Source organism: Rhinolophus ferrumequinum, chromosome 9, assembly GCF_004115265.2.
Source record: "Rhinolophus ferrumequinum isolate MPI-CBG mRhiFer1 chromosome 9, mRhiFer1_v1.p, whole genome shotgun sequence".
NCBI classification, from domain to species: domain Eukaryota; kingdom Metazoa; phylum Chordata; class Mammalia; order Chiroptera; family Rhinolophidae; genus Rhinolophus; species Rhinolophus ferrumequinum.
Window position 1 is genome coordinate 21,447,753 of NC_046292.1, and position 25,648 is coordinate 21,473,400.

Consider the following 25,648-nt stretch of genomic DNA (forward strand, 5'->3'; position numbering starts at 1 on the left):
CATCAAGCGCCTACTCCGTCCAGCCCTGTGCCAGGCGCTCCCAGGGAGAAGAGGCCTGTACCCAGCCTCCCCTAGGGTCCTGTCTGACTGAGGAGGCTGCCTGGTTTCTGCCACTGATTCTGCAGCGTTTTGCTAGGGTCTGCTCTGTGCCCCTGCGAGAGACAGATGAAGGAGATGTCTGACTCCTGCCTCTCCAGAGCCCGGTCTTGTTGAGAAATTTCGACTCATACCCTTCTTAATCGCCCAACTGATAATTATTGTGCAAAGCGTTGAGAATACATTGGGAACCAGACATGGCCCCTGACCTCAGGGGTTTGAGGCCAATGGGGAAAACATGTTAAACAACAATCTCACCAAGAAATGTACAAATTAAGTGCGACCTAGGAGAGGTGCACACTGGATCGGATGATGTTATGAGTGCCTGAAATAATCAGGGAGGCTTCTCTGAGGAAAAGATGCCTGAATTGATACCTAAGGAAGACTTCTAATTAATGAGGTGAAGAGAGGAAGGCAGAATATTCCCTATAGAACAGCATGGGCAGAGGCCCTGCGACAAATGGAAAGAAAATGACTAAAAAGCATAGAGGCCAGTGTGACCGATCCAAAGAGAATGAAGGGGAGTATGGTACAAGATGACGCTGGAGACAGGTAGCGGTCAGGTCTTTCAGGACTTTGTAGCTTTTGCTATAAAACTGATGGGAAACCACTGCGGGTTTTTCTGTTTTTGATGGACAGTGGGTGGTGTGATGGGGGAGGGGCCTTGATCCCTCAGGCTCAGTAGTGTGAACAGATGGAAGAGAGAGAGATGCAGACAGACCACTTAGGTGAGAGTTGTTGGCAATGAGGAGTGACGTATTGGAACTGCAAAGCATTGGACAGTTTCTAGAGGTATATAAGAAGTAAAATCAGTAGAACTTGGTGACGGATTGACTCGGAGTGAAAGAGGACTCAAATGTAACTTCTAGGTTTCTGGCTTCTTCAACTGGATAGTTTTGTTTGTTGTTATTGTTTTGGCAGGGGAAGGGAGAGTTTGTTCACCACATCCTGGAGGCAGTTTGAAATACGGCTTTGGAACTCAGAAGAGAGACTTTTGTTGGAAATACAAATTTGGGAGTAATTTGCCTATAGGTGATAATTGAGCCACAGGTGTGGGTAAGATCACCCAAGCTAGAACCTTGAGTAGTTCTAACATTTCATGGCCAAGAACAGGAGCATGAACCTACGAGAGAGAGAGAAGAAAGAGCTAAGGAGGAGGATCAGAGATGGATGCTGTCTCCGAAGCAAAGAAGTGGTCTGTGTCAGAAACTCCTGAAATTGAAATAACATGAGAATTGAAAAAAATATGTTGGCTCTATCATCATGGAGCTCATGGTATCCTTAGGAAGAGTTATTTTGTTGGTGTGATGGGGCCAGAAGCCAGATATGAGGCAAAGATGTAGGCAAGGACGTGGAGGCAGTGAATCTGTGAATCTAGAGAGTATTTTTCATACATATGATTATAAAGGAGAGGAGAGGATACGGAAGCGGAAGAAGATGAGGGGTCACCAAGGATTGAATTGAGAGAGTGATGGAGAAACTGAATATGCAAGAGAGAAATTGGTTCACGGGTCGTGTTCTGAGAACATAGGAATGGATGGGATCCCAAGGACAGTTAACGGGAGTAGCCTTAGGAAGAGAAATAGTTTCTCCATGTAACAGAAAGAAACAAGGAAATGTAGGCAATAGATACAGGTTATTTGTATGTTTGGTATTGGTAAAATGAGTTCTTTTCTCATAGCTTTTATTTTCTCAGTAAAGGAAGAGGGAATTACATACTTCGAGTGGGATGAGGTCAGGCATTTGAGAAGACTGCAGATTTGGAAATCATTGTAGAATGTGAGAGAATGCATTTACCAGAGAAATCAGGGATTGTCTTTCAGCATTAAGGACCCATTTTAAGTTAGAGATCATAATTTTTTAACAGCACTATCAGGCTATTTCATGCAGGCATGGAAAAAAACATCCAAGTATGGCAGGGACTGTGGATTTGGTTTGCTTAACACACATGCCCATCTCTAATGTGCCTTCTCTTGCTGAAAAGTCTGGGACACTAGAAATGATCTGGACTCCTTTGCACCTAAAATGAGAATTGAATGTGAAAACTAGTTAAATATGGAGAGGAGAGTGGCATCCAGTTTTGCTGGCAAATATAGCAGAGACAGTGAGTTTCTCTAGTCAACAGCTTTCCGGTTTAGTGACATTCTGCAATGATAGCCATGACTTTCTTGATTGTGGCAAAGACTGTTATTTGGGGGATTAGGAGTTGTTTCTGGAAGTTCTACCAGCGCCTGCCCCTGTGGCCCTTCCAGTAATTTTGTAAGCCACATAATACCTGGCTGTAAATCCCTTTCTCCTTAACCTAGCTAAAATGGATTCTGATGTTTGCAATTCTACTCCACCAGCGTAAGTGTTTTGCCATATAGGCAAACTGTAAAGACAGTTAAAGGAATGTCACAGTATTGTTTGAATGATGGAGTGTGGAATCTAAGCTGGATAGGGAGGAAAGTGAAGAAAAAGGAGAGGGCTGATAGATTGGAAGAAAACAGACGACACTAGATGAGGGTTCTAATGAGGTCAAATAACAATAGTCTCTGCTAAGAGGACTCCCACTTATTCTTCAAGGACTGCTCAGTTGTCACCTTGTAAACGTCCCGGCTTCACCCCAGGCCCTTCTTCTCTTTCTTGTTTTCTTAGTATTTGGAACTTAGCCACTATTTTAGCACTGATCATACCGTGTTGTAATTGGTCACCATTATTCCTACCAGATTAGGAAGTCTGAGTACAGGGATTGTGTTGAAAAGGATGGTTTATAGGCAAGTGTATATAGCCCTTGGAATGGCCTAAAATTTGTCTCTTTCTAGCTGTGAGTTTTGGACAAGTTACTTCATCCCTGTAATTCAGGGACACCCTACTTTGTGGAGTTGTTTTTAGGATTGAAAGTAGGTTTATGAAGTGCTTATTAGCATGGGGCCTGACATATAACCGTCAGTAAATGTGCTGAATTGATGAATTAACTAACAATGTAAAATAGGGTAAAATTCAGTGCTTCAGTATTTCCGTAAACAGTTACGAATTTCTGTGTGCTTTACACTGCTAAGCACTGGAGATTTGAAGAATATGCTGCCAAGACAAGGGCATGCTCAGAAGATTTCATAATCTAGAAAGGGAAGAAAAAAATGTTTGTAAATTGGATTTGAATCTCATCTGCATCATTCATAGTTTTGTAATTATGAGTAAGTTACTTAGCCTTGCTTATGTCTTAGTTTCTTCATCTGTAAAATGGCAATAATAATTGCCTCTCTCATAGGGTGGTCAAAACGGGAATTAGTTAAGACAAATAAAGCTCTTAGGTTAATACATGGCCTATGGGAAGTACTCGAATATTGGCCATTATTATTAGAGGACTTGGAAGGGGCCTTCAGGGTTAGTGACTGAAAGAATAGGATGGCGTGGAAGAGTAAGTACTGGTCTTGGGGTCTAGTACCAGCCTGGCTAGTTGTGAGCAGCCTGCATCAAGTCACTTGCTCCCTGGTAGTTCACTTTCAGTTAAATAGGAATAATGGGCCAAATGATCTCAATAATTCCTTTAGCTTTCATATTTTACGAGTCCATTTTTATTTTTTGTGTTTTTCTTTGATTTTTACTATTTTTCCTCTTTCCTGCATTTGGCCATTTTCTCAACAGATCCGTGACTGGAGTTCAAAAAGGAAGTAGCATCTGTCTAAGATAGTCACTCCAGAAATTGGGTGGAAAGGGGGCAGCGTGGGCCACTAGTGCGGCATTTGAAAGTCTCCCATCTTCTGACCTATCCAGCGTATTGTGTGGAGCTCAGTTCCTCCTCCTTCATTCTGTAGACCAGAATGCTTTCTGTCTTCTTTCTCTGCCTTGGTTTGGCAAATAGTAAGGCTCTGTTCACTCGTTCAAGACAACTTTTGGTACCTACTGTATACCAGGCACTGGGAACACAAAACCCACTAAGAAATGGTCCTTGGATACATGTTTGAATGAATGAACCCGGCTCATTGCAGCCTCATCCATGAATGATGTCCTTTTGATTCCTTCTCAGTGGAATCTCTAATGTTAGGGCCTAGTTAGTGTTACAGCTGTGCTCTGCAAAGCTTAGATCTAGACTGCGAATTCTTTTTGAGGCGGTGTAGAATAGTGGTTGAGAATGCAGGTTCTGTCATCATTATTCTGTCTTATCCCAGTATTTTCACTTATCAACTTATCTCTTCTCAATTTATATGTATGCCGTGTTTCCCCAAAAATAAAACGTAGCTGGACAAGCAGCTCTAATGCGTCTTTTGGAGCAAAAATTAATATAAGACCCGGTCTTATAGTAAAATAAGTAAAATAAGACCGGGTCTTATATTAATTTTTGCTCCAAAAGACGCATTAGAACTGCTTGTCCTGCTTGGTCTTATTTTCGGGGAAACACGGTAGGTTAAAGATGAATTAAAATCCCTTTCAACTCTCATGGTTCTAGCCAATTAGTACTGTTGAGTAACAACAATAAATTAAATCCAAACAAACTTAAAAACAACAACAGAAATCTTGGCCAGATAAGTAAGGTGCACATGAAATGAAGTTCTAAAGGAGCCATAAAATATCTTACCAATTTAATATTGTTCTATGAACTTCTCATTGCTTGAGAAGAGGGAGGACAGGATGTGGTTATTTATTTTTCCAATTGCATGCACTATTTTTTAAAAAAAACTTTGAAACAATCACAAAATTATGGCTGTACAGTACAAATAACATTTTTTAATGAATCATTTTCGAGAGTTAAGTTCCTGACCTGATGCCCTATCACCCCTGAATACTTTAGGGGCATTCTTCTGTGTGAGCACAATGTAAGTACTAAAATCAGAAAATTCACATTGCATTACTATTGCACATCCTCAGGCCCTGCTTCTCCATGCCTGGGCACTGACGACGACCCCCCCCCCCCCGCCCCCGTTTTGGACTGCTCAGTGTGTGGATGCCCTCGTCACCCTGCTCCTCCCCACGCTAGGTCGCTCTTCTTTGCAAATTTCCTCCTCACCCCACATAGGCTTTGACCCCACTCTGGGCCACCATTCCCCTGCTACACCTCCCATTCCCGCATTATTCTTTTCTTCCTCTGCCCCTTGCTTTGCGAAGGGATTGGCCAGTAACTGGGTCCCTATTGCTTCCCTACATAATATAGGGGTTTAAAACATTCAGGTAAAACAAAGCACTTGAAGATTTTCTGTTTCCAGAACTATTGCAAGGCAACTCCAAATGATGTACTTCAATCCTTGTCAATTTACTTGCTATTTTTAGTTTACAGATGTGGTCCTATCTGACTGTACCATATTTATCTCCGTGTTTTGTAAACTTTTTTTTAAAGCAGAGAACTGTTTTTTTCCAAATGAAATCTTACCTAGAAGCTTAATAAGTAAACTGGATCAAAGCAGAATACACTGTTAAAAGTAGGCCCACCTACTGTAACCCCCGCTCCCCTTTCTACCACAGCCCACCCCAAGGCTGGGAGGGCAGGTGGGAATCAGCAATAGTTGACCTCTGCCTAATTCCCAAGGAGAGGCTCCTAGCTTTCCAACTGCTCCGGGTGCAACCTCCCCCAACTCCGGTTTCTTTGGGACTCCGCTCCTCACACCTTTGGTATGGAGCTTTCTTCTGGTAGATTGACCTAAAGCCCTACTTCTTTGGCTTTCTTGAACTCTATGGTCCCTAGATATTTCAGAATTGACTTTTAAAAATAAACTTGAATTAACCGAGGAGCTTCTGAATAACCACCATAGAATCATAGGTTTCTAAAGGACATAATTTGAAAAAAAATGTAATCCCATTTTAAAACATGGCAACCCTCTCCTTTCCTGGATTGTAAACCTGTACTGTCATATTTCAGGCTTTCCTTAAAAAATGCATTATGTAGGGTTTCTCAGGCTACTGTTCTGCAGAAGGAGCAAACAGGAGAGCTTTAAACTTACCTGTCCATATTTTTGTTACAGCAGAAATCTGTAAGAAGCAACTTAGGATTGTTTCCATTTTGATAGCTCTTCCCAGACCTTTATGGAGGGAGGAACAGGTGATAGACTAAAGATGTTTGAGCTCAATTTAGATGTCCTAGCTGCTGATGCCTCTGGATTCTGTACCTCACTAGTGCTCTAAGAGGTGGAGGGATAATTAAGGTTTCTGGATAGAACCATTGGCCTCCGATTAATAATCTCTGCTCTAGGATGTGATGTGAGGGAGGGATGCTGGGGAGAGGGCAGGGAAGGACTAGAGATGAGACTGTATAGCTCGGAAGTCGAAAAGGCGAGGTCTAACCGGACCGTGATACTTGCGTTTAACTTGTTTGTCAGCCATTTCTTAAGAACTGACAAATCTGCCTCCATTCTATGTATGTACTATTACGTAGTAAAGTAATGACACCCACCTTCGGCTGACCTAACCAGAAAAGGGCAAGTTTATTATAAGGATGCAAGGGTGTCATATGGAACTTGAGGGCAGGGATCTTTCTGGGCCCTGGGATGATACTAGAACTAGGGTTTGGAAGGCGGACAGGATTTTCTTTCATTTCTGTTTCAAGTGAAGCACTTTAGTTAATGGACAGTGATTGTAAATCAGGAAGACTTTCCAAAATTAGGACCCGAAGTCATCATCTGAAAGTGAGGAGTTACACTGGGGTTTGAGGAGAGAAGAAAAGTATTTGCTTATGAGAACCTAAGGAAAATCGAGTTTCAAGTCTTAATGGTGTCGAGTGTATTGGGAGGAAAAAGAGAACTGAGGACAGTACCATTCGATTTATCTATGTGTAGCAGTGATTTATCCAGCAGAATAAAGGGGCATGGTTAATAGCCACTGATGGCTAGTAGTTTCCTCTCTGTTTCAACCCAGGAGGCTGAGCAAGAGTACCTCTAAGGTCCCATTCACCGCCAAGGCAGTAAGACTTGCTATCCAGGCGGCATGAGCATCACCTGGGAGCTTGTTAGAACTGTGCAATCTCACGCACCACTTCGCACTTACTGAATCGCAATCTGTATGTTAACACGATTCTTAAATAGTTAAATGATTTTGGCGTATCTAACAATGGATTATTATATAGGTATTAAAAAAAGATATGTGTGTATGAGTTGTTAAAATATAAAGAAAATTAATGATTTTATGATTCCATTAAAAAAACCACATGATTACATGTAAAGACGTCTGAAAGGATATAAACAAAATTGAACTGTAAATGATTTTCTTTTCCTCATCATTAATGTGTTATCTGAATTTTTTAAATGAGCATGTGTTTTTAATTTTATCAGGAAAAAGGTAAGCTAATCTCTTTAAATTTTTTTTTTTTTTAATTGGGGAATATTGGGAAATAGTGTATTTCTCCAGGGCCCGTCAGCTCCAAGTCGTCCTTCAATCTAGTTGTGGAGGGCACAGCTCAGCTCCAAGTCCAGTCGCCATTTTCAGTCTTAGTAGTTGCAGGGGGTGCAGCCCACCATCCCATGTGAGAATTGAACCAGCAATCCTGTTGTTCAGAGCTCACGCTCTAACCAACTGAGCCATCCGGCCGCCCCATATCTCTCATTTTGAAGTCAGTTCAGATTTAGCATACTGGTTAAAAGCGTGGACTCTGGTATCAGCTAGAGTTTGACTCCACCATTTCCTGGCTTTTTGACATAGGTATAGTAATTTGACCTCTGGAAGCCTTGGTTTTCTCATCTACATAATATGAGAATAATAGAACCTACATCTGAAAGTTTTGAGTATTAAATGAGATATTGGATGTCCAGTGCTTAGCGCAGTGCCTAGACATAGTAAGTGCTTGATAAATGTTAACTTTTATTAGTGCTCTTGTTCCCTTTTTTAAAAGATCCATTTGCACACACATACCCCCAAAACCTTCCCTTGGCAAAGGAATAGCAGCAATAGCAATTAATAAACAAAAAAACAAAATAGTAGACTAATAGTAGACTTGGGTAAGTATCAAGTTGAAAAGAAATCATATCAAGGTTTCCAAAACTCCCCACAATTGCAGTAGACAAAAGAATTGTGGAAAAAAGTCCGTGGTGTTAAATCGATGGTATTATTCTGTAGACTAGCTGTGAATTGTCTGCACATTTCTTCTTTAATGCAGATGTCTCTCACATTGTTGTCTGTCTTCTTTCTTTGTGACAGGACACTTGAATTAGCTTTAGCAAAAGAGATATGGAGGAGCCATAGAACATTGAGGATGAATTCAGGAAGACCCGAGACCATGGAGAACTTGCCTGCTCTCTACACTATTTTCCAAGGAGAGGTATATTCTTTTGGCTTTGAAAACCTACCGTTTATGTTAAGCATAGGTTGAGGGTGAAATAAGCAGCTGGGTTTGGAACTCCTGTCTGTTTGGGAATATCTTGAGTGTTATAGTTTAAACGGGAAGGGCTAGTGGAGCATCTAGCTATCACATGTACTCCCTCTAAGCTCCAGACTGCTAACTGCATACTTGACATCGTCATTTGGATACCTCATAGCATCTCTGTTTTATGTTTTAAACTGAATTTTTTATTTTCTCACCAAATCTGTTCTAGTCTTTCCCATCTCAGCAAATGGAACCACTATCCATTCAGGTACCCATGCTAGAAATATGGGCATCATTCGTGATTTTTCTTCTTAATTTGATCTTTATTTTCCCTCCCTCTCCAGACCATCAGCAAGTCCTATCATTTCTACCTCCCAGATATCTCTCTGGTCTGTATACTTCTTTATCATGGCATCCCTTTAGTTCAAGTTCTCCATCTCTTGCCTGGCCCTTATTGGGTTCCCTACTTCTGTTGTAGTCCCTCTCCAATCTGTTCCTTACATCACAGCCAGAACAACATTTGCAAAACAGATTGTACCGTACTGCTTTCTCATAGCTCTTCTAGGCTTCTCATCATACTTGAATATATCCAAACTTGTTTTCATGATCCTTATATGACTTACCTCTGCTTAATCTGACAGTATTGTTTTGTTCTACTCTACTTGTTCCCCAGCCATTCTGGCCTTCTTACAGCTCTGAACATTCTAAGCTTGCTTCCTTTTCAGGACTTTTGTACATACTGTCGCTTCTAACCTCTTTCCCATCAACTTCTCTTAATCTTTCAGGTCTTAGCCCAAATGTCATCTCCTTTTACCCACCATAAATAATGCATTTATTTGTGTACTTCTTTAATGTCTGTCTTCTTCACACAGCACTAAGCTCCATGAGGACAGAACCCTGTTTTGTTCAGTGTTGTCTAACTTTTTTTTTTTTTTTTTAATTTTATTGGGGAAGGGGAACAGGACTTTTATTGGGGAACAGTGTGTACTCCCAGGCCTTTTTTCCAAGTCAAGTTGTTGTCCTTTCAGTCTTAGTTGTGGAGGGCGCAGCTCAGCTCCAGGTCCAGTTGCCGTTGCTAGTTGCAGGAGGCGCAGCCCACTATCCCTTGCGGGACTCGAGGAGTTGAACCGGCAACCTTGTGGTTGAGAGGACACACTCCAACCAACTGAGCCATCCAGGAGCTCAGCGGCAGCTCAGCTCAAGGTGCCGTGTTCAATCTTAGTTGAAGGGGGCGGAGCCCACCATCCCTTGCGGGACTCGAGGAGTTGAGCCGGCAACCTTGTGGTTGAGAGCCCACTGGCCCATGTGGGAATCGAACCGGCAGCCTTCGGAGTTAGGAGCATGGAGCTCTAACCGCCTGAGCCACCGGGCCGGCCCAAGTGTTGTCTGTCTTAATCCCAGGTGGGTAGGTAGAAAATAATAGGTACTCAATACATCTTTGTTGACTAAATGAATGATCAACCTTTGAGGGAGAAGGCATTGTATTTGTTTTGAGAGCAAAGGCTTTTGAACCAGACAAAACCTGGATTCCGTCTTAGCTCTTATACTTACTGTGTGATCCTTGAGATCGTCACTTGATCATTTGCGCTTCGGTTTTCCTATTTGTTAAATGGAGATAATAACTACTTTCCTAGGGTTGCCATGATGGTTAAATAAGCTGTCATCTATAAAAACACAATGCCTGAGACATAGTAGGAATTCATTAACATTATCTCCCTTGTCTTGAAGCAAAAGTAAAGCCAAAACATTGTTTTCAGTGTCTTGTGAGTGCCTGTAGTAGTATAACTGTATCATTTTTATGGCATTTATACTAGCTCTGTGGTAGACAAAAGTTTACCTCCCAATAATGGGAGGCCTTTGAAGACACACTTTGTGACTGCCAGTTATAGATAATTGTGGCCCTTGAGCCCAACTTGTATTATAATAGTCAAGATACAAAGGGCGATAATATTCTGACAAATAGGAAACAACTCTGCTCTTCAGAGCCTTTGTCCTTTAAGGCCCATAATATCACCAAAGGTTAAGGTACCATGGCTCAGGAAAAGGAAGTGGTAACACTGGAGATAAAACTGACTTTTCTGATCATGAAGTCCTTGCTTGTCAGGTGTTACACAAAACAAAGAGCACTCTGCCCTCCACAGACTGACTCAGCTTTCTAGTAAAGTGGCTTCTGACCTATAGCTTTTTCTTATGTGAGATGGAGCTTGAATTAGTGTAGGTTTTATATTTTACTATCAAGGGTGGATGGACTAGGGTAATGTTCAGCAAGAACTTTATAGTTCTAGCATAGAACTATAGTTCTATGTACTTTATAATACCTCAGTTCTATACTTCTAGGTACTTTATAGTACCTCAGCACATTTTGAAAAATGATGGTTTAGAAGTGACTAGAATTAGGGAAAGAGAATTTTCATGATAAATTGGAAAGAAGAAACTTTTTCAGAATATTCATTCAACAAACGTTTCATGAGTGCCTAGTCTTTACAAAGAGGACCTGGTTACATTAAGTTAAAAAAATTTTTTTGTAAGCCTAGTGTATGTTATACCTTTAACACATTCTGTACCGTCGACCCTCTGCAAAGAAATTGTTAACCCCATTTTATGGATAAGGAAACTTCTCAGAAGTTAAGTAATTGCCCTGATGGTTATTAAATGGCAAAGCTGGGATTCTAAATCAAGTTCTCTTGCCAAGTCTCTTTTCTGCTATGCTGCAGCTGGGATTGTCCAACTGTATGTAAATGCACTGAGGAACCGAAAGACCCATAAGAGAACTTGACTGAATTGAGGTGTAGGAGGAAGGTAAATGGTAAACCTGGTTGTTCCCTGGTCATTTGTTTGCACCTCTATTATGGCATCAATTACAGTCTCTTGTTTTATTGTTACTTGTATATGCATATGTCTCCTCCACCGAACAGTCAGTTACTGAAGACCAGAGGCCATGGTTGTCACATGTATCTTGGTAACTACTTCAAATTCATTTTAAAATAGGCTGGGCATCTCTTTTTTTAAAGTTGTTCTTATTTCACATTATCTGACATGGCATCTTGGATATAGGTGCTCAGTAAATGTTTGATTTAAATTGATCCCAAGACTCTTAGTTCCAGTTGTCTTTGAAGAAGCTCTTGGGGCAACCCATATCCTAGCAGTTCTTCTCTTTAGCAGGTTCAGCAGGGCGAGAGGGCCCAGTAACTGAATAGCTGAGAAGCCAGTATTTATCCTTCTCTTGTCCTGAGAGACATGTTGCTGCCAGAGTCCATTAAGCATGGGAGGGGTACAGCATAGCAGTGGAAGCTGGGATTTGGGTTAGCCTCGCCGTAGCCAAAGAAATCCTGAGGGGAGATTGCTGGTGGTAAGGCGGAAATAGCACTGGACTAGAAGTCAAAACTTCCGTTTTCTACCTGGCCATCCTACTTGCTAACTTTGTGACTTTGGACAAGTAACTTATGTCTCTGAGCCTCAAATTCCTCATTTACATTATGGAGATAACTAGTTTCAAGGCCACTGCAACTTCTAATCTGAAGGTGGTAAATTCATTTTACCCCAGCCCTGAGTTTAGTTGAGATAATCACTGAGTTTTCCCCCCCGAGCTATTTGACTAATTATTCTTGGGACACCAGGGCAGACTGGGAGCATCTACAGCAGGTGCCGTTCTGGTAATTTCAACTCTATCTGCACCCTAGGAGACACAGTGATGGAAACACCTGGTGCCGGAAATAGGCAAGAATGCCTTTTCCTAACTGAACACTCGAGTGCACCCATTCCGGAGCATATTAACCTTTCCCTTTGGGAGGGCCAGATTAAGGTCTGTTATGATATTTCTTCAAAAGGTCATAGTGCGACGCTGCAACTCCAGGATTAAAAAGGGAGATTGTCTTAATTTACAGCAGCAAGGTGAGTTGGGTCCCAACTCCCAGATGCTGCTTTTAAGCTTGTTAGATAATTATGCCATGTAATAATGTTATTATTCAGTATGAAACATCTTAGCCCTCCTTCTAGAACCCTGGTGCAAAAGCCCAAGTGCCTTTAGTTGGTTCAGAAAGAAGGGATTTGCTTTTATTAAAAATTTGACGTCATCTTCTTTATCCATGTGTTCCTGTTTTACAGAGAACGATTTGCTGAACTCGAGTTAAGCACTTCCTTTCTCTGAGCTTCACTTTTCTTATTTGAAAAATGACAGGACTGACCAGCTAATCTCTAAAGTCTTCCTCCAGTTCCACCTTGCTTTGATTTTAAATGCTATAATCTACCTGGTTGTACTATTTCATTGGGACTGTCTGGTCCCTACTCCAGCAAAGCATGTCCATCAGTGTAAAACAGGAGTTTTCAAACTTTTGGTTCTTAACCCCTTCTTAATGCTCTACCTTGGAGAGTTGGTTGAAGTGCCCGTTCCAATATTCCCATTAAGAAATGAAGAGAATGGATATTTTAATCTGTTTTTATCCTAACACTGAAGTGAGTAGTGATGCTATTTGGTGAAGTAGGAGGCACCGGATTAGAAGTCAAGGGACCTAGGGTTTCTGCTCAGCTTGTATCTAAGTTGTGTGCCTTTCCACTAGTCACTACCTTTCTGTGCTTCAGCGTCTTGGACTGTAAATTATTAAAAAGCTACAATTTACTGAATGTACATTGGGTGCCAGATACCAGTGTCTGATGCTTTATGTGCATCATCTGTTACCTGCAGCAGCAGAGTAAGTACAATGGGAACTTAGGCCCTGAAAGGCAAGTTGTGTTCAAGATCCCACAGGTAAGCAGTGGCAGAGCTGGGATTAGAAGCCACATCTTTCACTCCAAAGCCTGTGCTCTTGCTACACCTACGCTATTTCACCTCATCTTTGACATGGGAACCTACCATATCATACTTCCTAAGGTTGTTGCCAGGAGCAGAAATCAATTGTCACTTTGCTTTTGGCTGCTACAATTTGATAGTTAAAGAGAAGCTACGAGTCGCTCTCATGTAGTTAGGACTCCCTGGGTTCAGATCCTAGCACTGCTGCTTACTAGCTTTGAACACTGGGCAAGTTACTTAGTCTCTCCACGCATCAGTTTTGTCACGTATCAAATGAACATGATAATAGTACCAGTGTCCTGTGATGTCATGAGGATTATGGAGAGCCCTTTGAATAGTGTTTTGCATGTAATGAGCATTCAGTATGTGTTAGTGAATAGCAGCGCAACAGGGATGGTCTTATTCTGCCCCCTTGTTTTGTTGTGGTGAAGCTAAAACAGTGATTGCCCAAGATGAAGCAACTAATTAAAGTCACTGGAAAAAGTAAAGTTTATATGTGTGAGATTGTGTTGAATATTTTACAAAAAATAATAATGGATTTAGGATAAATATAGTATGTAGTGACAACTTTAATCGCAATCCACAGGTGAGGGAGTGGGCTAGAGGATAGAGGGGAGGAGAGAGATAGAGGTAGTCGGGAGTAGTGATTCATCTGGCGAGGGAGCTGGGCCTTTCATACTGTTACACATTAGCACAGTACATAGACTGATCAAACCTCTTAACTCCTCTGTCTTAGGTCAGCTCCACATAAGACGAGGACAGCCCTTTTTCTCTGATTACATCATCTCAGGTTCTGTCAGATGTCTGTGTATTGGTTTTTTCTCTAATTATCTTGATAAAACTAAGACTGGTTTGAAGTGAACTAGAGCAGGCTGTATGGTCTGGTTTGATCTGAGGGTTAGGAACAAGGGATGTCCTACGTGAGCTATCCCAAGTTATTAAAGTTCTCTGTATTGGGATTGGAGGCCTCAGGCCCAGGTAGGATAAAATATAACTTTATTACCTGATTTTCTGCTGTTTGTTGTTCCTTCGGTTCATATACTGCTTTCAATAGGTGTGGGATTTGGGCATTTCTAGATACTGTCATACCATTTCACAACAGTCCAGTCTCACCAATGTTTTGGGTTCACACATACTTGTTAGTTTAAATTTCAAAAATAGCAAAAGGAATGTTTGACAGAACATCACTGTGAGGCAGTTTTCCAGCAGACAGAGGCAGTCAGTACCAAATAGAAATTCAGGGAGAGTAGGTTAAATGCTACAGAAGAGAGAGTCTCATTTGTGTGACATTGATTCTTTTTTCTTTTTTGTCTTTATAGGTTGCTATGGTGACAGACTATGGAGCCTTTATCAAAATCCCAGGCTGTCGGAAGCAAGGTGGGAGCCTGTAACTTGAAATTCAGCCTTCACATTCTACCCTCTCTGCTCTCAGCCCTACCGTATCCTAATTATAGTCTCTACGTATTTTAGGCAGCGGTTTGGGTTTTGTTTTTGTGTAGAGATATGAATACAGAGAAGTGATGAAAGTTTGTTTTTAATAGGCCTTAACTCAGAAGAATGGTGCTGTCTGACTGAGAGGGAGAGTTCGGGTATAACTACTTGGGTTCACTTCTGGATCTAGCATCTTCCCTAAATTTCACCTCTGACCCTAGCATGTCACTTGACGTCTTTGGTTTTGGGATTTAGGAGAAGGCAAACTACTACTCTCTAAGGCCGACATTGTGAGTTTTCTGTTATGGTACATGGAAAGGAAATATTAATAGTATTATAACCAATACAAATTATATAATGCTTTAAATTTTCTTCACATATTGATAGGCATTTGTTGAACATTTTTGGAGAGTCCCTTTCACATCTATAATCTTATTTGTTTCTCAAAACAATTGTGTTAAGTAGAAAAGTCAAGTTCCACAGATTGGTAGTCTGCTCAGAATGATTTAGCTAGATAAGGGCACAGCTAGAACTAGAACCAAGCCTCCTGATTCCTAGCTTTGTCGCTCTCTTCTTCATCACACTGCTAGTGGATCCAAACACTCAACTTGCTCATTTCTTGTGCTAAAGTAAAGATTTATTAAAGATTTTAATGGAAAAATGTATCCATAAGGATGTTATTAGAAGAAAATATAGAATAAAATTTGCATAAAAGTTAAAAATTTTATTACAAAATTATCATAAGCAAAGTTAAGTTGGAAAAAATAATTTAGTAGATATGACAAAGGACTGATGAAAAGGGCAAAGTAGGAAAAAGGGCCAAGGGTATGAAAAGAGTTCACAGGAGTGAAAAATAGCAGTTGATCAATAAATATCTTAAAAGATACTCATTCTCAGTATTGATTTAAAAATAGCTTAAACTATGGCACATCCACACAAAAGAATACTACTCAGCAATAAAAAAGAGTGAGAATGAAGTATTGATACATGCAACAATTTAGATCAGTCTCCAGAGAATTATACTGAGTGGAAAAAGTTAATCCCAAAAAGTTATATACTTTACGATTCCATTTGTATAATGTTCTTTTTGTGACAGTTTTATTGAGGTGTAATTCACATACCACACACATTTCCCAAACTATACATACAAATCAATGGTTTTTTAGTATGTTCACAGAGTTTTGCAACCATCTGCACAATCTAATTTGAGAATATTTTTGTCACCTCCTAAAGAAATTCTGTACCTATTAATTGTCACTCCAAATTTCCTATTACCTTTCCCTCCCTCCTCCTGTCTTCCTCCCTATCTATTCTGAGGCAACTACTAGTGTGCTTTCTGTATTTTCACATTTGGTCTTTTGTGATTATCTTCCTTCACTTAGCATGTTTTCAAGGTTTATTCATTTTGTAGCGTGAATCAGTAGTACTTCATTCTTCTTTATTGCCATTCCAAAATGTGGTATAGAATCACCAACCAGTTTGCAATTCTCTGATTCTTTGATTCTCTGATACCAACGAGGTATCTTACAGTTCAGTTCTGACACTGCCTGAAGGTGGCGTCAGACTCCATAGGTTTAAGGGCTTAGTCCTACAAGACTGCCCTCATTTCAGATGCCAGTGGCAAGTATGGAGTCCCTTTCCAGGTTACCCACGCTTCTATCCAACTTGGCTACAGGTTTAAAGGTTCCCACACCACCCTCTCAAATTTCAATAATTGGCTAGAACAACTCACAGAACTCAAGAAAAAGCTATGTGTACTCTTTACGTTTTATTATAAATGACACAAATGAACAGACAGACAAGGAAGTGTACATAGGGTGAGGTCTGAAAGGGTCCCAAGTGCAAGAGCTTTTATCTCTGGAGTTGTGGGGCATCACCCGCTTGGCCCGTGGATGTGTTTGCCCGCTCAGAAGCTCTGCAAACCTTATCGTTTAGGGGTTTTTGTGGAGGTTTCGTTATGTAAGCGTGCTTGATTAAATCACTGGCTATTGGTGGTTTAGTTCAATCTCGAGCTCCTCTTTCCTCCGTGGAAGTCAGAGCATGGGGCTGAAAGTCCCAACCCTCTAATCACATAATTGGTTCCTCTGGTGGTTACCAGGCCCCATGCTGAAGCCCTCTAGGGGCCTAGCAATAGTTACCTCAACATAAACCTGGGTAAGACTGAGAGGGTCTTGTTATAAATAACAAGATGTTCCTATCACTCAGGAAGTTCTGAGTTTAGAAGCTCTGTGCCAGGAACCAGGGACAAAGACTAAATATGTATTTCTTATACCACAGTATCAATGCTGATATTCTGCTTATAATAGTGTACTATAGTTTTGCAAAATGCTACCATTGGAGGAAACTGGGTAAAGAGGATACAGAATCTCTCTGTATTATTTCTTTCAACTATAGGTGAATCTAATATTATCTTAAAATATTTTTAAAAAGTGATTTAAAACACTAATAGGATCTTTGAGATTAACAAATATTAAAAAGATTATTATTTATACTCAGTGTTGGAAATGGGTATTTCCAGCAATAGTTTTACTTATTATTGGAAGTATAAATAGTTATATACTTTGGCAATATCTATTAACATTTTAAATATGCTTATCCTTTAATTTAGCAATTCTTTAGGGAATTTAGTTTGCAGTATAGAATTAGATAAATTATATACGTCTATGCAGTGGACTATGCAGATGTAAAAAGAATGATAACTGTATTTCTAATGTACTTTGATGCTGGTACCTTCATTTTACCAGAAAAAGTCAATGGAAAGTTTTCATGCCATTCTACCACACTGATACCTGGCTGATGGCAGTTGTAAGACACCATTGATTACAAGAAGCATTCTGATTTCAGAGATGTTAAAGTGAGGGCAAGGGGGACTGCTTCTTAGAATCAATGAAACAGGTTGGATTTCAATGTATCGAAATGGAAAGTGTCCAAGATAATAAAATGAAAAAGCATGTTGCAGAAGGGTTCGTATATCATGACCCTCAGCCCCTTTTTAAACCATATGTACATATGACAATGTATTTTTATTTATTTATTTTTTTAAAGATTTTATTGGGGAAGGAGAACAGGACTTTATTGGGGAACAGTGTGTACTTCCAGGCCTGTTTTCCAAGTCAACTTGTTGTCCTTTCAATCTTAGTTGTGGAGGGTGCCGTTCAGCTTCAAGTTGTTGTCCTTTCAGTCTTATTTGTGGAGGGCGCAGCTCAGCTCCAGATCCAGTTGCTGTCGCTAGTTGCAGGGGGCAGAGCCCACCATCCCTTGAGGGAATCGAGGAATCGAACTGGCAACCTTGTGGTTGAGAGCCCATGCATCCGCGAGCTCAGTGGCAGCTCAGCTCAAGGTGCCGTGTTCAATCTTAGTTGCAGGGGGCGGAGCCCACCATCCCTTACGGGACTTGAGGAATTGAACTGGCCCCACCATCCCTTACGGGACTTGAGGAATTGAACTGGCAACCTTGTGGTTGAGAGCCCACTGGCCCATGTGGGAATCGAACCGGCAGCCTTCGGAGTTAGGAGCATGGAGCTCTAACCGCCTGAGCCACCGGGCCGGCCCTGCCAATGTATTTTTAAAATCATTGCATATGTTTAGAAGAAAGACTGGAAGAATATCCAACAAATTGTTAACAATGGTTACCTCTGGGGAGTTCAGTTTGCTAAGGGAGAGATGTACATGAAAGGGACTTAAATTTTGCAAATTGTTAAAACAAAATTTTCTTGCAAATAAAGTCCAACAGCTGGTCTTTGGGTAATAAAGCCATACTCTAGCGTTGGAGACAACTGTGCAGCAAATTGCATCTTGACATTAAGAAACAGCTTACTAGTAGTTTCCAAGCCAGCAGTCAGCAATCTAATAAAGTTTCTCATTTGATGTTGGGTGGGATTTAATGAGGTGGAACTCATCCCCATGCCTAGAGGGCACGTACCTCTTTTGGTCTGAAGATAGATTTTCTTGTTAGTGTCCTTGCCATAGCTGCCAGTACCTGAAAGCCCCATCCTTACTCGAGCATTTATGTGGCACTTTGGGGGCTCTGCCGGGATTAAAGGACTGCCAGTTTCCAGCAGTCAGTCTTCAACTCTCCTGTCCTTACCCTGTCAGATGACGCCTCTGATTGTGGAGCCAGCTTACAGAGTGAAGCTGTCAGCCTGACAGCTGTGCTGAGACAGCCTTGGAGGGGGAGAGCGCAAGGGCCAAATGATTAGGTGGAAACTGTGAGTTCTGATCCAGGACTCTTCTGTAGGTTTATTAGTAACTTGAGCAGTTGACTTTCCCACGGTGTAGTTTAGCTTCTCTGCTCTTAAGGGGAAGATGAAGTCTCATTGAAAGGACTGAGTGATGAAATAACTCTGGTCTCCAGATTTTAACATTTTTGATTCCGGAAGGTAGACTATTTTGAGTTATTTTTCTCGTACTTCTATTCTCAGAATTCTTTGACTAATACTGAGTTGAAGGTCCCTTCCTAGTATTCAGATCTAAACTAGATTTTCTTGCCCCTCTCGTGGAGTTGTCCAGGAGAATTTTCTGCCATGATGGGAATGTCCTGTTTCTGTTCTGATGTGTTTTCTGACACCAGCTGGTGTCGAACAATTCCATTAAATTCTGCCACTATCGACCTGGAGTTAGTGTCAGATCCCGCAAGTGCAAGAAGGTCAGTCCCACAAGACTGCTCCCACTTGGATGCTAGTTGCAAGTTCAAAACCACCTGGACTTCTGACTGACTATGAATCAGGTTCCCACAACCCCCTCACAAGTTTGATAATTTGCTATAATAGCTCACAAAACTCGGGAAAACACTTTTCTAATGTTGGCGGGTTTATTATAAAGGACACAATCAAAACCAGCCAAATGGCAGAGATGCATAAGACAAGGTGTGTGTGTGTGGGGGGACACCGACTTTCCATGTCCTCTCTGGCACCACCTTCCCAGCAAGCTGATGTGTTCACTAACCCGAAACTCTGAATTTCATTATTCAAGCGTTTGTATAGTGCTCAGTCTCCAGCTCCTCCCCCTCTTTTCTGAAGGGCAGTGGGGCTGGAAGTTCCAACTCTGTAATCACTGGCTTGTTCTGGTGACTAGCCATCCAGAGACTGTCTAGGCGACCCCCTCCCCCAAGTAATTCATGCGCATAAACTGGTGTGATCAAAAAGGGCTTATCATGAATAACAAGAGACTCAATTATTAGGGAAATTTCAAGAGTTAGGAGTTTCGTGCAGGCCCGGACAAAGACTGAATATATTTTTGTATTATACCACATCTGTGCTGTCCAGTACGGTAGTCACTGACTTTTTAAATTTTGTTTATTTTAATTAATTTAAACTTAAAACGGTTAACTGGCTAGTGACTGTCGTAGTGGACAGTGCAGCTCTATACATTTATGAAGTTCTTTTTTTCTCAAATATCCTTTGCCCACCAGCACTAAACTATGAAATTTTGAGAGCAGAGATTGTTCAATGTTATGCTTTTATCTAAAGTGCCTTGCTTCTGGTAGAAATGCAAATATTTTTAGAAATGGATTCAGTTTAGCAGGTAATTATTGAGTTCTATTTTCTGGTCACCATCTTAGGTGGGAACACAGAGATAAGTAAACATAGTCCCTGCTCTCAAATTGTGCACAGTCTAGAGATGTAAGCAAATTACAATGTAGTGTAATCAAATGAGTGAAACTGCAGTTAATCCATTGAACTGTGGAATAGAGTGTTGTGTCAGGGCCCTGCGTAATGCCTGAGGTATAGTGAGTGAATGTTCAGTAAGTTTTAGGAAATGAATAAATGAATTCTAGTCCCAGCTCCACCATTTACTAGCTTCTTGACTTCAGCGAGTTGCTTAGTCCTTAAGCCTTAGTTTCCTTATCTGTGAAATGGGAATGGAAAGATGTGCATATTTTAGAGCTTCTAGACTGGCAGGATTATGTTTATTCTTCCTTGGATCCATCTTTGCTTACAATATTATGGATATTTAGTAATTGAATGAATCCATAATCCCAACAAGATAAAGGATGTGAAAGCACTTTAACTCATGTGCTTACATTATTGCCATATATCGTTGAATGGAGATCTTAATTTGAAAAGTCTAGAGAGGGAATTCAGATCCCCCAAAGGTAAAGGGAGACCTTTTATTTTGAAATTATTTGGCTGCAGCTATTCCCTAATGGTTCATAATTTTCACCTCTTTCCTTTATTGTCAATGGAAGTTGTGAAAGAAATTAATGTTGAACTTAACACAGGAGAATACCTGAAAGAAACTGTAATAGGTTAACTCTGTCTTTCTCATATATGGTGATTGAGATGCTAGCCCACGTTGTTAGAATTCTTTTTTTCTTTTACCAGCAGACACTCAGAGAGGATGTCATGTTGGGTTTATTGAACATGATAATGGATTTGATATGCCCTTTGGGCATTCATGGCTTAATGTCAGAAATCTAGGCACAAACTGCCCTGAAGCACTCACTCCCTTCCAGGTGGCGTGACAAGCTAAGCATTTTTGTTTCTGTTTTGTTTTGGAGCATATGCTAGAACAGAATTAGATGTGTTTCTACTGTTTAAGATGAGATCATCATCTTTCTCCTTTTTTAATTGAACAGATAACACAGATCAATAATAAAGAAAAAAATTGGAGAAGTATCAGTAGGAAGTAGGAGACCTGACAGACTCATAATCGAATTGTAGTTCTTTCTTTGTCAGCTCTGTGACCATGGACAATTTGCTTAACTTCTAGACTGTTAGAGAAAGAGAATAAAGGTTAATAATTATCCCAAAAAACTTTAGAGAGGGCAGTTATTCTAGATATAAATTTAGCTTGATTTATCAGGTTTTTTCTTTAGTTTTGGTTCTTGGTTTATATTCATTCAAAAATCATTGTTTATTATATTTATTTCCCTCAAAATACGTGTAGTTTTATCTACTATTAAACATTTGAAAGTAAACAAATTAACCTGTAATCCTGTACCCTCGTTTGTTGTTATAGCATTTTGGATTATTTCTTGCTAATATTTAAAATCTATTTTAAGCATTCATAATCATATTATACAATTTTGCATTGTATTTTTTGTTACATATGTGGGAAAATGCTAATTGCCTACAGTGCTTGGCACATAGTAGGCACTCAGTAAATATTGCTAAAGAATGAATTATTGACATATTTTTACATAATCTTTGGAACATCATTTTTAATGGACTATCTAGTGGCCAGCTAGCTATACCATAGTTGACTTAACCATTAAACTATGTTGGAAATTAGATTGTTTCTAATTTTTTCTGTCTTAAAAATACATTGAATTTTTTGATGTAGATTGATTTTCCAAATGCATGTAAGCTTTTTCTATGTATAAGATTATTTTCTTAGGACACAGTCCAGAAGTGATTATGTGTCAAATTAATTATTAGTTAGAATTCTTGGTGCAAGGGACAGAAACACAGTTGGGAAATGTTTTCTTTATTTTGCTGGGGAGTGCAGGATAAATCTAAAGCTTCCACCAGGGCTGTATCAGGTGTTCAGTTTACACCCTCAGGGCTTTGTCTCTTGATTACTGTTGCTCTTCTTTGCTCCCCTCTGGCCAACTCTTGCCACCTGGTGGTTAAGATGGGCATTGGTTACTTTTTGTGGTTTATAATCCTGACAAGTCTTGAGAAAGATGATTTGATTAACTAGTGCCTTGTGTCTGTCCCTGAACCAATCAATTACTGTGGTGGTGGTGGTGTGTGCAGTACCTTTATTGGACTAAGCCGGTGTCATGAAGTCATCTCCAATCCAATTACATGGACTGACAAACTTATTTCAGAATGTCAGGATGGTGCTTCTCCCAGGAAAGAACCTAGGACAGACAGGAAAAGGATATGTTATAGATATTTTATTAAATGTCATTATTAAGTTATTTAATGACTATTACATATAATTATTTAATTTTTAATTAATTTTATTAAATAGTTTTATCACTCTTGATAGCCATTGCTAAATGATTTGTAAAAAATTTATACTAGCTCTAGCAATATTCCTTATTTTACTATACTCTCATCAACATTGGATATTGTTATTTTCTAAATATTTTGGTAATTTAATAGATTAAAAATGGTACCTTATTTATATTTCCTTTTCTTACTTAACATCTATCATAATTATTTTCTGTACCTATAATTTAAATGGCTGTTTATTCTTACTTTTCATAGATTTACCATAGTTTACCAAGCTGTTTTGTAATTATTGGTCATTTGGGTTGTTTTAGAATTTTTATTTTTAACCTTTGTAGGTAATAATACTGCAGGTATTTTTATGTGCCCATAGGATTTTGCCTCTATTGAGTTTTTTCTTTTGGAAAAATTCGAATGATATTCTTGCATCAAAAGTATAAAAATATCTTTATGCCCTGTGCTTTTAAACATTTTACAAATTTGTATTTTTACCAGTATTATGTAAGTGTAATTATTGTATCACATCTTTACTAGCATTGAGTATTATTTTAAAGAATGTTGATTAGATGTGAAAAAGGATCTCAAATTGTTTTAATTTGAAGTTTTAAGTTAATGAACATTTTTTACAGTGAATTCCCAACTCCTGTCTTCTCCTTAACTTGTTTTTTAAAGTATAAATACCAGATATACCCTGTGCTTTATTTTATTTCTTCTTCTTGTGCTCAGGTCTGGTCCATCGAACTCACATGTCATCGTGTCGTGTGGATAAACCCTCTGAGATAGTAGATGTTGGAGACAAAGTGTGGGTGAAGCTTATTGGCCGAGAGGTAAAGTTCTGTGCACCTTTCGTCTGATTAGAAAGGATTAGGAAAGGCTGGGATTTTTTTGGTATTTGATTGTGAATATGTTGTTAACTATGGCTGGTAATCGTATTTTGAATCATGCCACCATAATCTGATCTGAATTTAAACCCTCTGGCTGACTGTCCTGCAAACTCAGAAGGAATGGTGTGAATTACAATAAATGTGGTGATAAAAGTACATGTTTATAAAACTTCTTTGCCTGAAGTTTACTCAAATAGTGAATGTGAAGAAAAAACAAAAAAGTAAAGAACTAAAAGGAGAGAAGGAAACATAATCTATAGGACTAGTCTTTAATAGTCTTTATCACAAACTTCAAAGAATTCCTGCCAGGTCCACTTCAATTTGGACCAAAACAAAAAAGGACATAGAGTTTCCAATCATTTTTCCTAATACCTGGCACCACGCGCTGTGGGGGAAGTGAGAAAGCTCTGAAGGACCCTGTTAACACCTCACTTGGAGGTATGGGCAGACCACAGGAGAAATACACTGAGGCCTGTTCTACTAGAGCATGGCAAGGAAGACAGGCCTGAAAGGGATAATCAACAGTATTTTTTTTTTAACTTTTACTTATTTAAGTCTGTTTTTCCAGGACCCATCAGCTCCAAGTCAAGCAGTTGTTTCAGTCTAGTTGTGGAGGGCGCAGCTCACAGTGGCCCATGTGGGGATCGAACTGGCAACCTTATTATTAAGAGCACCGCCTTCTAACCAACTGAGCTAACCGGCTACCCAAGATATTCAACAGTATTTGAGTGCTTAATATGGGCTAGGTCTGAGGGATACAAGAGTGAACCAGACATAAATGACCCCAGCTATTACAGAGCTTACATAGAATATAACTGCAGGAAATAAATAAAAAGTAAACAAATTCAAATGACTAAAAATAATTATAGATTACAATAAGTGCTGTAATGGGTTGAAACAATATCAAAGGTAGATTTAGATAAAGTAGTCAGGAATAGGCTTTCTGAGGAGATGGTGTATGAGCTGAGACCCAAAGGAAAAGGAACTAGTCATATGGAAAGTTGAGAACAGAATATTCCAGGTAAAGAGAATAGCTGATGCAAAGACCCTGAAGTGAGAAATGGCTTCAAGTACTGGAGGAAGCAAAAGAAGATCAGTGTGGCTAAAAATTGTCTTCATGTTTAAAGAAGTTCTAGACCAGGTCCTACTGGAATGTTCTGAAACCTCTTCTGGGCTCATGGATCTCTGAACCAATCATTATGCTAAACTTACCTAAAGAAACAGCTCTTTTTTTTTTCCTGCCTTATTACTTCCATAGGCCTTGGATTTCTGAGCAACCATTTTTGTCTTTCCCCCAAGAGGGACAAGAAAACCATATCCTAAAATTCTTCTGCTACAGGATCTGCCTGTTATGCTTTTTAGTATCCCCAGTGCTCCTAGCGCGGGACCTTGGCTATGAGGAGTGCAGTGTTTATTATGATGACAAAAACTTCGATTCTTAGTCAGATAATTCTAGACTAGCTGTCTAAATGATCTACTTCGAGCTTTTGGTGACGTTCCTTTTGTCTTTTTCAGATGAAAAATGATAGGATAAAAGTATCCCTCTCCATGAAAGTTGTCAACCAAGGGACTGGGAAAGACCTCGACCCCAACAACGTTATAATTGAGTAGGTAAAAGGTTTGGGAAGGCTAAACTCCTGCTATCTCTCAAACCACAGAATATTGTAGTGAATCGGGCTGACCTGGGAAATCTACCCATTCTGAGAATGACATTGATGAGTTATGTGACCTTTGTGATCTTTGGTTTTTTAGAGGTATAAAGTGTTACGGATAACACTTTACTGCACAGAGGTCTAAAATGAAATGCTAACTTGCAAAGCTCCTTAGTATAGAAGTGCCCCATTTTTGGTTTTGTTTCCTTCCCCTTATTTCTTTTCTGCTTCTGCATTTTAACCAATTAGCCAATAACATTCGTGAGGTACCTGTTATTTGCCTCTCACCTAGCACTGGGGCTGAAAAATGTAGAGACCATATGGGAGGGTTAGGTAATATAGGAGCAACTCCAGTGGGATTTAGACGCCTGCATCTTGGGATACACTGTGTTCAGAACACAACACCTTACTTTCATTGACTCCTCTGACCTCTGATTTAAGGAATGGAAGATCTTCTGTCTGTGTAGGATAATGTCTGATAATACAGGGAATTTGCCCTCTGTCCCAAAGTCTTTCTTGAATATATGCTAGTGATTTCTAACTAGGGGTTCCTAGATCCCTAAGATTCCTTTCAAGGAGTCTTGGGGGTTTATGAACTATTTCCAGTGTTTCGGAAAGCCAATCAAAATCAT

General features: G+C 39.9%; 1 protein-coding gene across 1 annotated transcript in view; it reads left to right on the plus strand.

The window, feature by feature from the left end:
* The window catches only part of ZCCHC17 (zinc finger CCHC-type containing 17), a 43,746-nt gene that overhangs the window by 326 nt on the left and 17,772 nt on the right, over positions 1 to 25,648 (plus strand). The window contains exons 2-5 of the mRNA XM_033113902.1: positions 8,197 to 8,317; positions 14,468 to 14,525; positions 23,207 to 23,307; positions 24,880 to 24,971. Coding sequence (XP_032969793.1) covers positions 8,252 to 8,317; positions 14,468 to 14,525; positions 23,207 to 23,307; positions 24,880 to 24,971 — 317 coding nt within the window. The 5' untranslated portion in view covers positions 8,197 to 8,251. The remainder of the gene's footprint in view (positions 1 to 8,196; positions 8,318 to 14,467; positions 14,526 to 23,206; positions 23,308 to 24,879; positions 24,972 to 25,648) is intronic.